We start from the raw sequence: 13,879 nt of genomic DNA on the forward strand, positions 1-13,879 counted from the left end.
AGTCAGAACCCAAACAACCTTCGATGTAAACCTGATAACAGTCCTTTAATGGTAACTGAGGATGGGGCCATCCAGTCTACCACAGCCAGATCTGAGACTGAACCTCTGCAAAGTGTGCAAGAACCCCACCTCACTGCAAAGGATTCTGGTGATACCAGAATGCCATCACACACACCAGCTGTGGAGGAGCTAGCCATCCCTGCTAGCACATATGGAACTACTGGTCTGCCACTACAGATACCTATGGCTACACCTGAATATGGGGATGAGTTTGTCATTTCTCCCAATACACACAACTACAACAGTCAGACGGACACCACACAGGTAACCTCCCTGGAAATTGGAGATGAGTCAGATGCACAGGACCTACCTGCAATGAATGATGAAACAGAGAACACTAATGTAACCATGGTACCTGTTAAGGTGATAGGTGTTAAAGAAAGCACTAACCCAGAAGTGCCATCCTCCGGAGAGGCATTGGATTCGCCTGACCTTCCTCATATTATAACAACTTTCCAGAAAAAAATTGAGCATCTTGAACAGATCCTGACAAGTTTAATAAATATATGTAATCAGGATGATGCTCTTGAGCATGGTGATGATGTCAAAAGTGCAGCAATCTCCGTTCAGCTTCCAGCAATTTGTGAGAAAGAAGCCCATAACTCTTGCCTTCAAGACTTGCCTTATCACTGGCTGCCAAAATGCCGAAAAATGCTTAAAAATAAAGGTCCTGAAGATAAAGACGTACAAACTATGCTATTTGCTCTTAAGTATCTGCACACTGTAGTCAAAGCATAATAGTTTTACCATCTTATGAGCAAGAGATTGTAATAACTCACTACAATGGATACATTACAAATCTTTTCATGGAACATTGCTTCCATCAGGAAGCGGTTGCCTGACTTACATCATATTAGTGCAACCAAGAATATTGATGTCATCTGTTTGCAGGAATGTAGATTGAAAGATGGAGCACCTCCACCAAACTTGCCTGGATATGCAGCTTATAACCTAAGGTCAACCAACTGTTGTGTGATGTATGTCAGAAAGAGCTTGCCACATTCACTCCTTTCCTTGCAGAGTCGAGTTAACATGCAGTATCATGGTGTCAAAGTATATGCAGGCGATTTTTCCATAAACATTTTTAATCTCTATGCCCCAGCGAACCAGCTTCGACCTGATGCTTTACCAGATCGCATCAATAGTGAACCTACCATCATTCTTGGAGATTTTAATGCCAGACATAAGAATATTGGTGGGTCTATAACAAACACCAATGGAACTAAACTAGTGAGATTGCTAAATGAGCATGATAATGTTCGAATTGTGGGCACTACTGAGCCTACTCACATATATGGTGGCATACTAGATCTGTGTCTTGGATTTAATACATCATATACGATGCATGACTCTGTCATAGTTGATGATCTTCTATCTGATCACTTCCCAAGACTAACAACTGTCAATCTTGATCACATCTCCAGCAATCAAGGAGCTAAATACAGAAGGAGGAAACTTATTCTCAAACCAGAACACAGAGACAACTTTATTAACCACTTGGATCAATGGTATAAGAATTACGAGCCCATTGGCACACAAAAATTTAATGATGATTTAATTACCACTATTGAGAGTGTTCTCACAGATCAAGTGGGCAGGAATAGGAAACAAAAACCCTCCACTATAAATAACAATAAAAACCAATGTAAATACTATAATGATCCACAGCTGCGCAATCTAACACATGCAGCTAGGAGGATTGGTAAAGCATACCGTGAATGTAGAACCCCAGACCTGCTCAGAACGTTCCAAGCTGCACTAACAAATGCAAGGAATAGAAAGGAAGAACTTAGGCAACAGGAATGGGAACAGTTTGTTAGTGGATTAAATAGGTCCACCCCTTTGAGTTTGGCTTGGAAAGGTATAAATAAAATAACCAGGAAAAAGACTGGCAATGTTGCTCATCCCTTTCCTCTTGAAAAAGCAAATGACCTCATAAATGACTGGTCCAAAACATCCAGGCATGAAAGCCTTCCATCTCATATTAGAAAAAATTTAGAGAGTACTTCTGAAGAAATGTTGAAACTGATTAATTTTATGAGCCAAAATATTGATGAGAGTGATTGCCTCTTTACCGAGTATGAATTAGATAATGCATTAACCAAAGGTCGATCAACTGCTCCTGGAGAGGATGGTATAACCTATGATATTCTCAGAACTCTAAGGCACGTGCCTGATAACCCTTTGTTGGCACTGTATAATCTCAGTTACATTGAGGGCGTTCTTCCTACTTCCTGGACCAATAGTCTCATTGTGCCTATCCCTAAGCCCCAACAGCCTGATACATTTAGGCCGATCTCCTTAACTAGTTGTCTTTGTAAAACTTTTGAAAGAATGATGCTTAACAGACTGTACTACAGAATCAGACATCAACTTTCCCCCTACCTCTATGGGTTCATGAAAGGTAAAAGTGTGCAGAACTGTATTTCCACCTTTCTCACTGCACACACCTCTACTAGTTTTACCACTTTTCTTGATCTAAAATCTGCATTTGATATTGCGAACAGAACCGTTATACTACATGAACTAGCCAAAATGAATATTGGTGGTAGCTTACTCTGCTGGATAATAGGATACCTGTCAAATAGAGTATCCTCTGTCCTTTACCAAGGCTTCAGAAGTGATTCTAAAGAAATGTCTTTAGGTACACCGCAGGGAGGAGTTCTTAGTCCCATGCTATTTAATATTCTGATTAATGCTCTCCTAAATGCTCTACCTGCCTCACCTAAACATATAGCTATAAGCTATGCTGATGATATCATGATCCATACAACAGGGCATAAGAAGATGAATACCATTCTTAATGAAGTTCAAGCAATTTGTAATCGACTAGGCCTCATAATATCTTCCTCTAAAACTAAGATATTAACAAGCAAACGACATCCCCCACCCATCTATTTGCAGGGTGAAATCATTAGCTACGTTAAAACTTACAGATATCTTGGTGTAGATGTACCCTTTAACAAATCCACTATACCACAACTAAACAAGAAATGTAAAGCTAGGCTAAATGCTCTCAAAGCTGTTGCTGGCTACAATCCCAACTATGGTGCAAATGTGAGAATCGTGAGAATGATGTACATAGCCTATGTTAGGTCCTTAATTGATTATGCTGCTCCCATGTTGATATTAGCTAGAGAAAGTTCTCTCCGACCCTTGGAGTTAATGCAAAATGAAGCTCTCAGGATTATTCTTGGCTGTCCCAGATCTACAAAAGTTCTTAACATGAGGAAGGAGCTTGGTATTTCTAGTATCAGTGATAGGATTGTTGAAATTAACACTGTACTCGGTATTAGAATGTTGAGAAACGAACCAGACACTGTCACAGTGAATCTTACCAAGTGTCTAGAGGTAAATACACACAGATCTAAATGGATTGTGAAAACGTGCAATTGCATTAAGTTTTATAACCTGCATGAACTGTATCACTGTAGGCAACAAGAGCATTTCACCCCTCCATGGAAGATGTGTTCATTTAATATCACATACCTACAAGTCCCTCCCAAGAAGCTCATTGCTAGTAATCCCTTCCTTAAATCTCTTGTTAGAGCAACTGCTCAAGAAGAAATTTCTCACCTAGCTGGTAGTAACAAGTTATCACAAGTTATATACACTGATGGATCTAAACAGGAGTCTTCTGGCAGGGCTGCATCTGCTCTTGTTGCCACCTCCCTAGTTAAGAACGATAATAAATTTGTTGAGTTAGGCATAAGAATTAACAACTGGGCGTCTACACTGCAAACTGAATTGTTTGCAATCCTAATGGCGCTAAAGCTAACCTATGACACTGAGCTTGACTCTATCATCATTACTGATTCTATGTCATCATTGAAGGCTCTTGGCTCATATAATGACTCCAACAACATGCTCATTGGGGAAGCCAGGTATAGATACTCAAAAATTAGGGACAAAGGAATTAATGTACAATTGCTATGGATCCCATCACACATTGGATTACTCCTTCATGATAAAGTTGATATGTTAGCCAAGAAGAGTATCGAGAAGGAGAATGTAGAATATAACTTTGGTATAACTGTGTCTAGCATTAGGAATAATATTAGGAGAGAAGTAAATAATGAAAATGATTGTTATAGGAATGCAGTTAGAAGCCTGAGTAGATCTATAACCCACTATGATAACATGAACGTAGATAAGTATGTTTATGGAGCAACTTGCAATGTGAACAGACTGACTGATGTTGTAGTGGCCAGGCTTAGGCTTGGTTACAAGTACTTCTGGCAGTTTGGGAGACACACAGATGATGATCAAACTAAATGTAAATTATGTGATCAGGCATATGGTCACTCTCTTGAACACTATGTGCTTAATTGTCCACTTATTGAGGAATACAGAGACAGACAGTATAATAACCTATGTGACATGTCAAGATATCTTATTAATGAAAATAAGATACCAGATATACTAAGCAAATTTCCTAAATTTGCTTGTAACAGATAAGTGAACTATAGATATGTAGATATAAATCCATATGTATTCCTGTTAACCCTTTGGGGCCTAGTTCCTAGGCCTTTTGTGTATCCATATGCTCTCGCGCTACCGTCCACAGGATGGATATGGGGCACAATAAACTAGCCACTTCGGTGGCAAAATCTAAATCTAATCTATTTTTACCACATGAAATATTAATTTTAATACACACAAACTGAAGAAGACATGCACAGTTACATGACACTTACCTTTATTCCAAGCTCCGTACTTTTCTCCAACTACCAGAGCTACCAATGCTCCTATGATGACCTAGTTACAAGCAAAACTGCACTACCCAACGTAGCACCCAGAATGACCAAAGATTACCAACAGTGAAACCTACAAATCGAAAATAAGAGAGATCAAAGGAAGACTGCACACAAACCGAAAGCAACACCCCGCTGCCAGCCGAACAACGTAACCCTAAGCTTTGTATACTACAACTTCTTCTTAACAGCAACAATTCCTGTAGTATTATGAGGCACAATCTAAGAGGAAACAGCACCAAGGCCAGCAAGAAAACACCGAAAAATCAACTATTCAACAAGTGTAGTCAGGAGGACGCCGGCCCAGCAACCACTCCACTCACCACAACTCAAGGCGACACCACAACAATAACAACAAACATGGCTGCCGCCAGCCCATCCTCCCCTCTCTTCCCCGGATTCAACCTACCAAGTAGTCTCTCAGGTATGACCAACGATCCAGATACCCTAAAGACATGCATCTCCACCTTAGTTATTGAAAATATGAATCTTCGAGAGACGCTAACAAAACAAGACACCAGGATGACACAACTCGAAAACAAAATCCTCAGTCTTGAACAAAAGTTATCAACACCTGGAATGACTAACTGTGACAAGACCATCCAAACAGTCATAGATAACCATACCCAACAAATAATATCTCTTAATACAAAGGTTGAAGAAGCAGTAAAACAATGGAAGAACAACTTAGATAACCAGTTCAGTGACTACTTTGCTCTCCAAGAAGATAAAACTGAGCAAGATAAACTATCGGACGCAGTAATAGTTAACAGTCCACTTTTTCCCAGTGATATGAACCAAACAAACAGTAAAGAAATTACTCTGCAGATCATAAAGGACCAAACAAGTGTTACTGTACCTGAGTCTGAAATAAAAGAAGCCAGGTTACTAGGATCCCATGGTAGAAAAAGTGTTATGCTTAGATTCCACTCACATGATAGGAAAAAAGACTTAATTATTGCATCTATTAAAGTAAAGAAAGAGGTATACATAAACGAGTGTCTTACCAAAAAACGTCAGAACCTCCTGTATAGAGTCAGAAAACTTAAGCGAGAGAATAATGACACAATACACCAATGCTTCACACGGGATGGGAAAATTCTAGTTAGGAAAACAAATGTAGGTCAACTGTACACAATCACGAACGAGAATGATCTATCACGATTTCTCAGGGATACTAATCTTACAGAGAATAACTAAACAATGTCCAACTTAAAAGCCTACGTAGTGTAGTGTATGTTTTGCTCCATTATTGTTCAAATTTCATTGTACAATCTCTTAGTAATTAAATATTCAACTACCTCATTTTGTAATTTTACTAGTAAGCATAAATCACCTTATGTGATTTTCTTATTTACTATTGTTCGCTTGAACACTAGCTGAATTGATACTTTCTCTGTCCATATTACTACCTCTTATTTTTTTAAATACTATCAATTGATATTACTTACTAAAATTAATAAATATCATTTTTACTAAAATTTCTATTTACTCTTAACATTTTTGACACTTAATAACCATTACTTGTCTAATTACCTTTACCTGTTTTAATACCACATTTACTATCCTAGATTACTCTTAATTACCTTGTACTGCCATATAACCTCAAGTATAACTACCAGTGCAATATTGAATGAAATAAACATTACTTTTTCACTTTTTTGTAATCATTATTACTTACTAAAATTTTATTAAACACCATATTTACTACCAGTCAATTTTACTTTTGTACATTAAACATTATTTTATACTTCCCATAACATTTTGTTGCCAAATTTTCAAGTTTTTATATTCAACCCCAACCTTTGTATTATCCTTTGTACCTGTGTACCTGGGTACCTGTCTACCATCTTACTATCATATTATAACCAAGACATTACCATTGTGATTTTTTACTATTATTCTTTTGGTACTTTAATTGTGAATTTTATTTTGTCAATTTAAATCTATAGTTATAATCTTGATCTTGTCAACAACCTATACCAGACTCTAGTGCAATTGCAAGTACCATTTCAAATTGTATTTTTATATTATAAGTTTATATTATAATTCCTACCATCTGTCCATTTAACTTTGCTTACCATTACTTAATTTTAGTCCCTTATATATTTTCTCCTTTATTTTAGCTTTATTTAACTATCCTAGTTTATATATCCACAACTGTTAAAATAATCAAGGTGCTATTCTCAGGTGCTAAAGTAGAATAAGCTCACAATTTTGCCATTATATTCCAAAGCTCATTTATTTGATTACCACTTTATTGTTCACCACAACCTATATTAGTCCCTTTTTATTATAATTTTAAACTATAATTCTAACTTTAAAAAATTACCTTTATAGTACTACCTACTATCATATTCCCAAGCACTATTATATGATCATCACATTATTTGTATTAGTCCCTTAGCTCATTATTTTTTTTTTTTTTTTTTTTTTTTTTTTTCAACAAGTCGGTCGTCTCCCACCGAGGCAGGGTGACCCAAAAAAGAAAGAAAATCCCCAAAAAGAAAATACTTTCATCATCATTCAACACTTTCACCACACTCACACATTATCACTGCTTTTGCAGAGGTGCTCAGAATATAACAGTTTAGAAGCATATACGTATAGAGATACACAACATATCCCTCCAAACTGCCAATATCCCAAACCCCTCCTTTAAAGTGCAGGCATTGTACTTCCCATTTCCAGGACTCAAGTCCGACTATATGAAAATAACCGGTTTCCCTGAATCCCTTCACTAAATATTACCCTGCTCACACTCCAACAGATCGTCAGGTCCCAAGTATCATTCGTCTCCATTCACTCCTATCTAACACGCTCGTGCACGCTTGCTGGAAGTCCAAGCCCCTCACCCACAAAACCTCCTTTACCCCCTCTTTCCAACCCTTTCGAGGACGACCCCTACCCCTCTTTCCTTCCCCTATAGATTTATATGCTTTCCATGTCATTCTACTTTGATCCATTCTCTCTAAATGACCAAACCACCTCAACAACCCCTCTTCTGCCCTCTGACTAATGTTTTTATTAACTCCACACCTTCTCCTAATTTCCACACTCCGAATTTTCTGCATAATATTTACACCACACATTGCCCTTAGACAGGACATCTCCACTGCCTCCAACCGTCTCCTCGCTGCTGCATTTACCACCCAAGCTTCACATCCATATAAGAGTGTTGGTACTACTATACTTTCATACATTCCCTTCTTTGCCTCCATAGATAACGTTTTTTGACTCCACATATACCTCAACGCACCACTCACCTTTTTTCCCTCATCAATTCTATGATTAACCTCATCCTTCATAAATCCATCCGCCGACACGTCAACTCCCAAGTATCTGAAAACATTCACTTCTTCCATACTCCTCCTCCCCAATTTGATATCCAATTTTTCTTTATCTAAATCATTTGATACCCTCATCACCTTACTCTTTTCTATGTTCACTTTCAACTTTCTACCTTTACACACATTCTCAAACTCATCCACTAACCTTTGCAATTTTTCTTTAGAATCTCCCATAAGCACAGTATCATCAGCAAAAAGTAACTGTGTCAATTCCCATTTTGAATTTGATTCCCCATAATTTAATCCCACCCCTCTCCCGAACACCCTAGCATTTACTTCTTTTACAACCCCATCTATAAATATATTAAACAACCATGGTGACATTACACATCCCTGTCTAAGACCTACTTTTACCGGGAAGTATTCTCCCTCTTTTCTACACACCCTAACCTGAGCCTCACTATCCTCATAAAAGCTCTTTACAGCATTTAGTAACTTACCACCTATTCCATATACTTGCAACATCTGCCACATTGCTCCTCTATCCACTCTATCATATGCCTTTTCTAAATCCATAAATGCAATAAAAACTTCCCTACCTTTATCTAAATACTGTTCACATATATGCTTCAATGTAAACACTTGATCTACACATCCCCTACCCACTCTGAAACCTCCTTGTTCGTCCGCAATTCTACATTCTGTCTTACCTCTAATTCTTTCAATTATAACCCTACCGTATACTTTTCCTGGTATACTCAGTAAACTTATTCCTCTATAATTTTTACAATCTCTTTTGTCCCCTTTCCCTTTATATAAAGGGACTATACATGCTCTCCGCCAATCCCTAGGTACCTTCCCCTCTTTCATACATTTATTAAACAAAAGTACCAACCACTCCAACACTATATTCCCCCCTGCTTTTAACATTTCTGTCATGATCCCATCAGTTCCAGCTGCTTTACCCCCTTTCATTCTACGTAATGCCTCACGTACCTCCACCACACTTACAGTCTGCTCTTCAGGTGCTCTTTTTTAGCTTAAGACTATTTACTTTGTTTTATACTTAATTCTAACTATAGATTCACTACAAATCTTATGATTACAAGCATTGATCCTGATACCAACCTCTTATTTAATGACTTAAATGAATCAAACAGTTACTGTAATTACTACACTGCAGAACAATCAAAGGCACTTCTCAGTGCCAACAACAACATAACTATCTTTAACTACAATATCAGATCTTTAAGCAAGCATTACGATGACCTCATAGCATTACTAAATTCCTTACATGCCAATATGTCCATCATTACACTAACTGAAACCTGGCTAAAGCCTGATAGTACAGATGTCTATGCCATTCCTGGTTACACAGCCATACACAACTGTAGGCCAGACCAACAAGGGGGTGGCACAGCCATATACTACTCAGACCAACTAGAATGTATCACTAATACTTGCACAAGGGATGAACATGGGGAATATATAATAGCTAAATTCAAATCCAAATACCTACAAAAACCTCTCACATTGATAAACATCTACAGAGTTCCACAGTCAAACATTAGCCAATTTAGTCAAAATCTAGGAAGTATGATAACTGATGCACGCATGAACAAAGATCACTTACTACTCTCAGGTGACTTCAATATAAATCTCCTGCAAGACCAGGACCCACACGTTACTGAATTCACAAACACAATGAGTAACTGTATGTTACTACCAACAGTAACAAAACCTACAAGAGTTACAGAGACTAGTGTTTCCCTACTTGACCACATCTGGACCAACACCATATCCCCTTTAAAATCAGGCATAATTACAGATAATACCACAGACCACTACCCTACTTTCCTCATAACAACTCTTGGTAAACTACCCCAAGACACTACTAAAGTCACCTTCAGACTTCACAATGAGGCAGCCATTAATAACTTCACAACAGCATTAGCAAACATTGATTGGCACACTGAGCTAGAAATCTATACAGATATTGACGAATGTATTAATAATTTTCTAAAAAAGACCCAATACCTCTATAACAAGCACTGCCCTAAAAAAACTAAACAGATGACAGCAAAGAGACTGAACAGTCCCTGGCTAACACCCAGCATTCTCAAATCCATAAATACAAAACACCAATATGAAAAACAGTACAGAATGGGTCACATAACCAGAGACCAAACAAAACGTTACTCGTCAATCCTAACCAGCCTGATAAGAAGGGCAAAAAAATTGTATTATGAGAACAGATTATCCAACTTACGAGGTGATATAAAAAAGACCTGGAAAACCCTATCAGAAATTCTGGGAACAAAAAAGATATCATGAAATAGCGAAATAAAATTAGCAAAATCAGATGAACCCCAACTCCCACCAACAGAAACAGCAAACAGACTCAATGATTTCTTCTCCACTATAGGACAAAACCTTGCCAATAAAATCCCAAGCTCAGATACCCCACCAAATGACTACCTCACCGGCAACTACCCGAACACACTGTTCCTAGCTCCGACTAACCCATACGAAGTCTCCCTTATTATCAATGCACTAAAAAACAAGGCAGGAGATTTAAGTACCTTACCACCCTTTATATACAAAAAAGTGTCACAAGTGCTATCTCCAATCATTGCAACACTCTTTAACAAATCCATTGAATCCTCCACCTTCCCTACAGTACTCAAAATAGCAAGGGTCACCCCGATCCACAAAGGAGGAGACCAAACAGAGTTGAATAACTATAGGCCAATATCCAACTTACACCCTCTCTCAAAAATCTTCGAAAAATTAATTCATAAACGAATCTACTCCTACCTTATCTCCCAAAACATACTCAACCCCTGCCAATTTGGATTCAGGCCTAATAAAAATACTAATGATGCTATTATACACATGCTAGAACATATATACACTGCAATAGAGAAAAAAGAAGTCCCACTGGGGATCTTCATTGACTTACGTAAAGCTTTTGATACAGTTGACCATGACTTGCTCCACGTAAAATTGTCACACTATGGTATAAGAGGGCACTCCCTCAACTACCTCAAGTCATACCTCAGCAACAGAAGCCAATATGTGTACGCAAATGGGGCAAACTCTTCTGCGCAACCAATTACAGTTGGTGTCCCACAGGGAAGTGTCCTTGGCCCTCTTCTCTTTCTCCTATACATAAATGACCTTCCAAATGCTTCGCAATTACTCAAACCCACACTATTTGCAGATGACACTACATACGTCTTCTCTCACCCGAGCCCAGTCACACTAGCCAATACTGTAAATACCGAATTACAGAAAATATCTACCTGGATGAGGACTAACAAACTTACACTAAACATTGACAAACCCTACTTCATTCAGTTTGGTAACAGAGCTACAGATGTCCCTCTTAACATAATGATAAACGGATCACCTATCACAAAGCTAACAGAGGGAAAATTCTTAGGAATCCACCTTGATAATAGACTCAAATTTCATACACATATACAACAAATTTCTAAGAAAATTTCCAAGACTGTAGGCATACTATCGAAGATACGGTACTATGTTCCACAGTCAGCCCTCCTGGCCCTATATCACTCTCTTATTTACCCCTATCTCACCTATGGAATTTGTGCATGGGGCTCAACAACAATTAACCATCTCAGACCACTAATTACCCAACAAAAGGCTGCAGTTAGAATGATAACAAATTCTCACTACAGGCAGCACACTCCACCAATATTCAATACACTAAACCTACTCACCATACAAAACATCCATACTTATTACTGCACCTATTACATACATAGAACACTTAACTCTGATATTAACCCTCCCCTCAAACATCTCCTTGCCAACCTCAACAGAACACATGACCATAACACAAGGCACAGATCACTCTTTGATGTTCCTCGTGTTCATCTCACACTATGCAAAAACTCAATGCACATAAAAGGCCCTAAAATCTGGAATTCATTACCTGTAAATATAAAAGAAACACTACCTGTTTATAAATTCAAGTCTCTACTCAAAGATCACTTACTCACCCAAAACCAAATAAATACTGAATAACTTAACCTTATAAATTGTATATCTTAAATGTTTCTCACAATTATATCACATAAATGTTAAACCTAAAACCGAATCTAACTTTATTATTTTTTAAATACACTACCTAACAGAATCCTTCATATGACCTGTCTTTGTAATACTCACTTGTGCTTTATAGTAATCTGTTTACATTAATGTTTTATCATTGCTTAGTTAATCTTAAGTTAATTTTAAGCCAGCCCGTAATACTATGCATAGTATAAGTGGCTTTGGCATACTGCTCTTATCTGTATTTTTTTTTGTACCTCTGTATGTGTGCACAAATTTATAATAAATAAAAAATAAATAAATAAATAAATTGAAGATCTGGTGATGATTTATGGGATGGGAGGAGGGGAGACCGTTGATCTTGTTAGTGTTTAGAAGGGGAATTCCCTTCCATTAGCACTTGAGGCAGCAAGTCTTTTTCTGGGGTTACTTCCTTTGTTCTTTTAATGCCACTAGGACCAGCTTCAGAGTCACTGGACTTCTGTCGCACAACATATCTGTCCACAGAGGCCTGTACCTCTCGTTCCTTTATCCTAAAGTGTTTCACAACATTGTCAGTGTAACAGTCACCAGCACGGCTTGCAATAGCTGTGTGAGGGTGATTTTCATCAAAAAAGGTTTGCACTTTAAGCCACTTTGCACACATTTCCTTAATCTTTGAAGTAGGCAACTTCTTCAATTTCTCTCTCCCCTCCTCCGAAGCAGTTTCCTCAGGTGTGGCCTCTTACTGTTGAAGATGATCTAGCAGCTCATCAGTGGTTTGTTCTTCATTGTCCTCCTCCACCAACTCTTCCACATCCTCCCCACTAACCTCACCAATATGAGCACTAGTTCCAGGCATTTCTTCCTGTTCACCTGGGTGTTAGTCAACTGTTGTGGGTAGCATCCTGGGGGACAAGATTAAGGACCACAATGGAAATAAGTTAGACAGTCCTCGATGATGCACTGACTTTCTTGGGTTATCCTGGGTGGCTAACCCTCCGGGGTTAATCGTTTCTCAGTAATTGTTTCACGTTAAGCCACACCAACAACACTCTCTCCACATCTTCGAGTAATACAGCTGATGGTGGTGCAGCAACAACAACAGCTGACTGTGGTGCAGCAGCAGCTGCACATTTGGCAAGAACAGCTTCCTTGATTGCCGTTTTCTTACCCACAATAGTAGCGATGGTTGATTGGAGTTTATTATACAACCTGACCAGCTCAGAGACATGCACTCCACTTTCATACTTAGCAATGATCTCTTTCTTCATCTCCATAGTAATTCTCACCCTTTTTGCTGTAGGGTTGGCACTAGAAGCTTTCTTGGGGCCCATGGTGACTTATTTTGCAGGTGCAATCACTACAAAGGCTGTGATAATATGAAATGTTCCAGTTGTTGTATGTTTGGAAGCGACCGCGGTGGCTGGCTGGCTTGTAAACACTGACACCCAAGGGACAAGTGAGGCGCGCTCAGGCCAAAGTGGACGCATATGGTACGGAACGAATAGCGCTGGTCGGGTTTTTAAGCGCTAGTTGAGGCAAATTTTTTGCGTTTAAATGTATCGCTGGTCAGATTTATCGTTAATCGATGCCATCGCTGGTTAAGGGTCCACTGTATATGCTTGTACATGTATGTATTGTGTGACCTAAGTGTAAGTAGAAGTAGCAAGATGTACCTGAAATCCTGCATGTTCATGAGGCAGAAAAAAGGAC

The 13,879-nt window shown here is 38.4% G+C and overlaps 1 protein-coding gene across 5 annotated transcripts in view; it reads right to left on the reverse strand.

Moving 5' to 3' along the window:
• The window catches only part of Fcp1 (RNA polymerase II subunit A C-terminal domain phosphatase Fcp1), a 180,904-nt gene that overhangs the window by 16,541 nt on the left and 150,484 nt on the right, over positions 1–13,879 (reverse strand). The window contains exon 10 of one of the 5 annotated variants that reach the window (XM_070091420.1): positions 3,637–3,732. The exons of the other annotated variants lie outside the window; for them this stretch is intronic. Within the exon in view, the coding sequence (XP_069947521.1) occupies positions 3,683–3,732 (50 nt within the window). The 3' untranslated portion in view covers positions 3,637–3,682. The remainder of the gene's footprint in view (positions 1–3,636; positions 3,733–13,879) is intronic. 5 annotated transcript variants of the gene reach the window in all.

The sequence above is a fragment of the Cherax quadricarinatus genome, chromosome 35 (genome assembly GCF_038502225.1).
Source record: "Cherax quadricarinatus isolate ZL_2023a chromosome 35, ASM3850222v1, whole genome shotgun sequence".
Classification (NCBI taxonomy): domain Eukaryota; kingdom Metazoa; phylum Arthropoda; class Malacostraca; order Decapoda; family Parastacidae; genus Cherax; species Cherax quadricarinatus.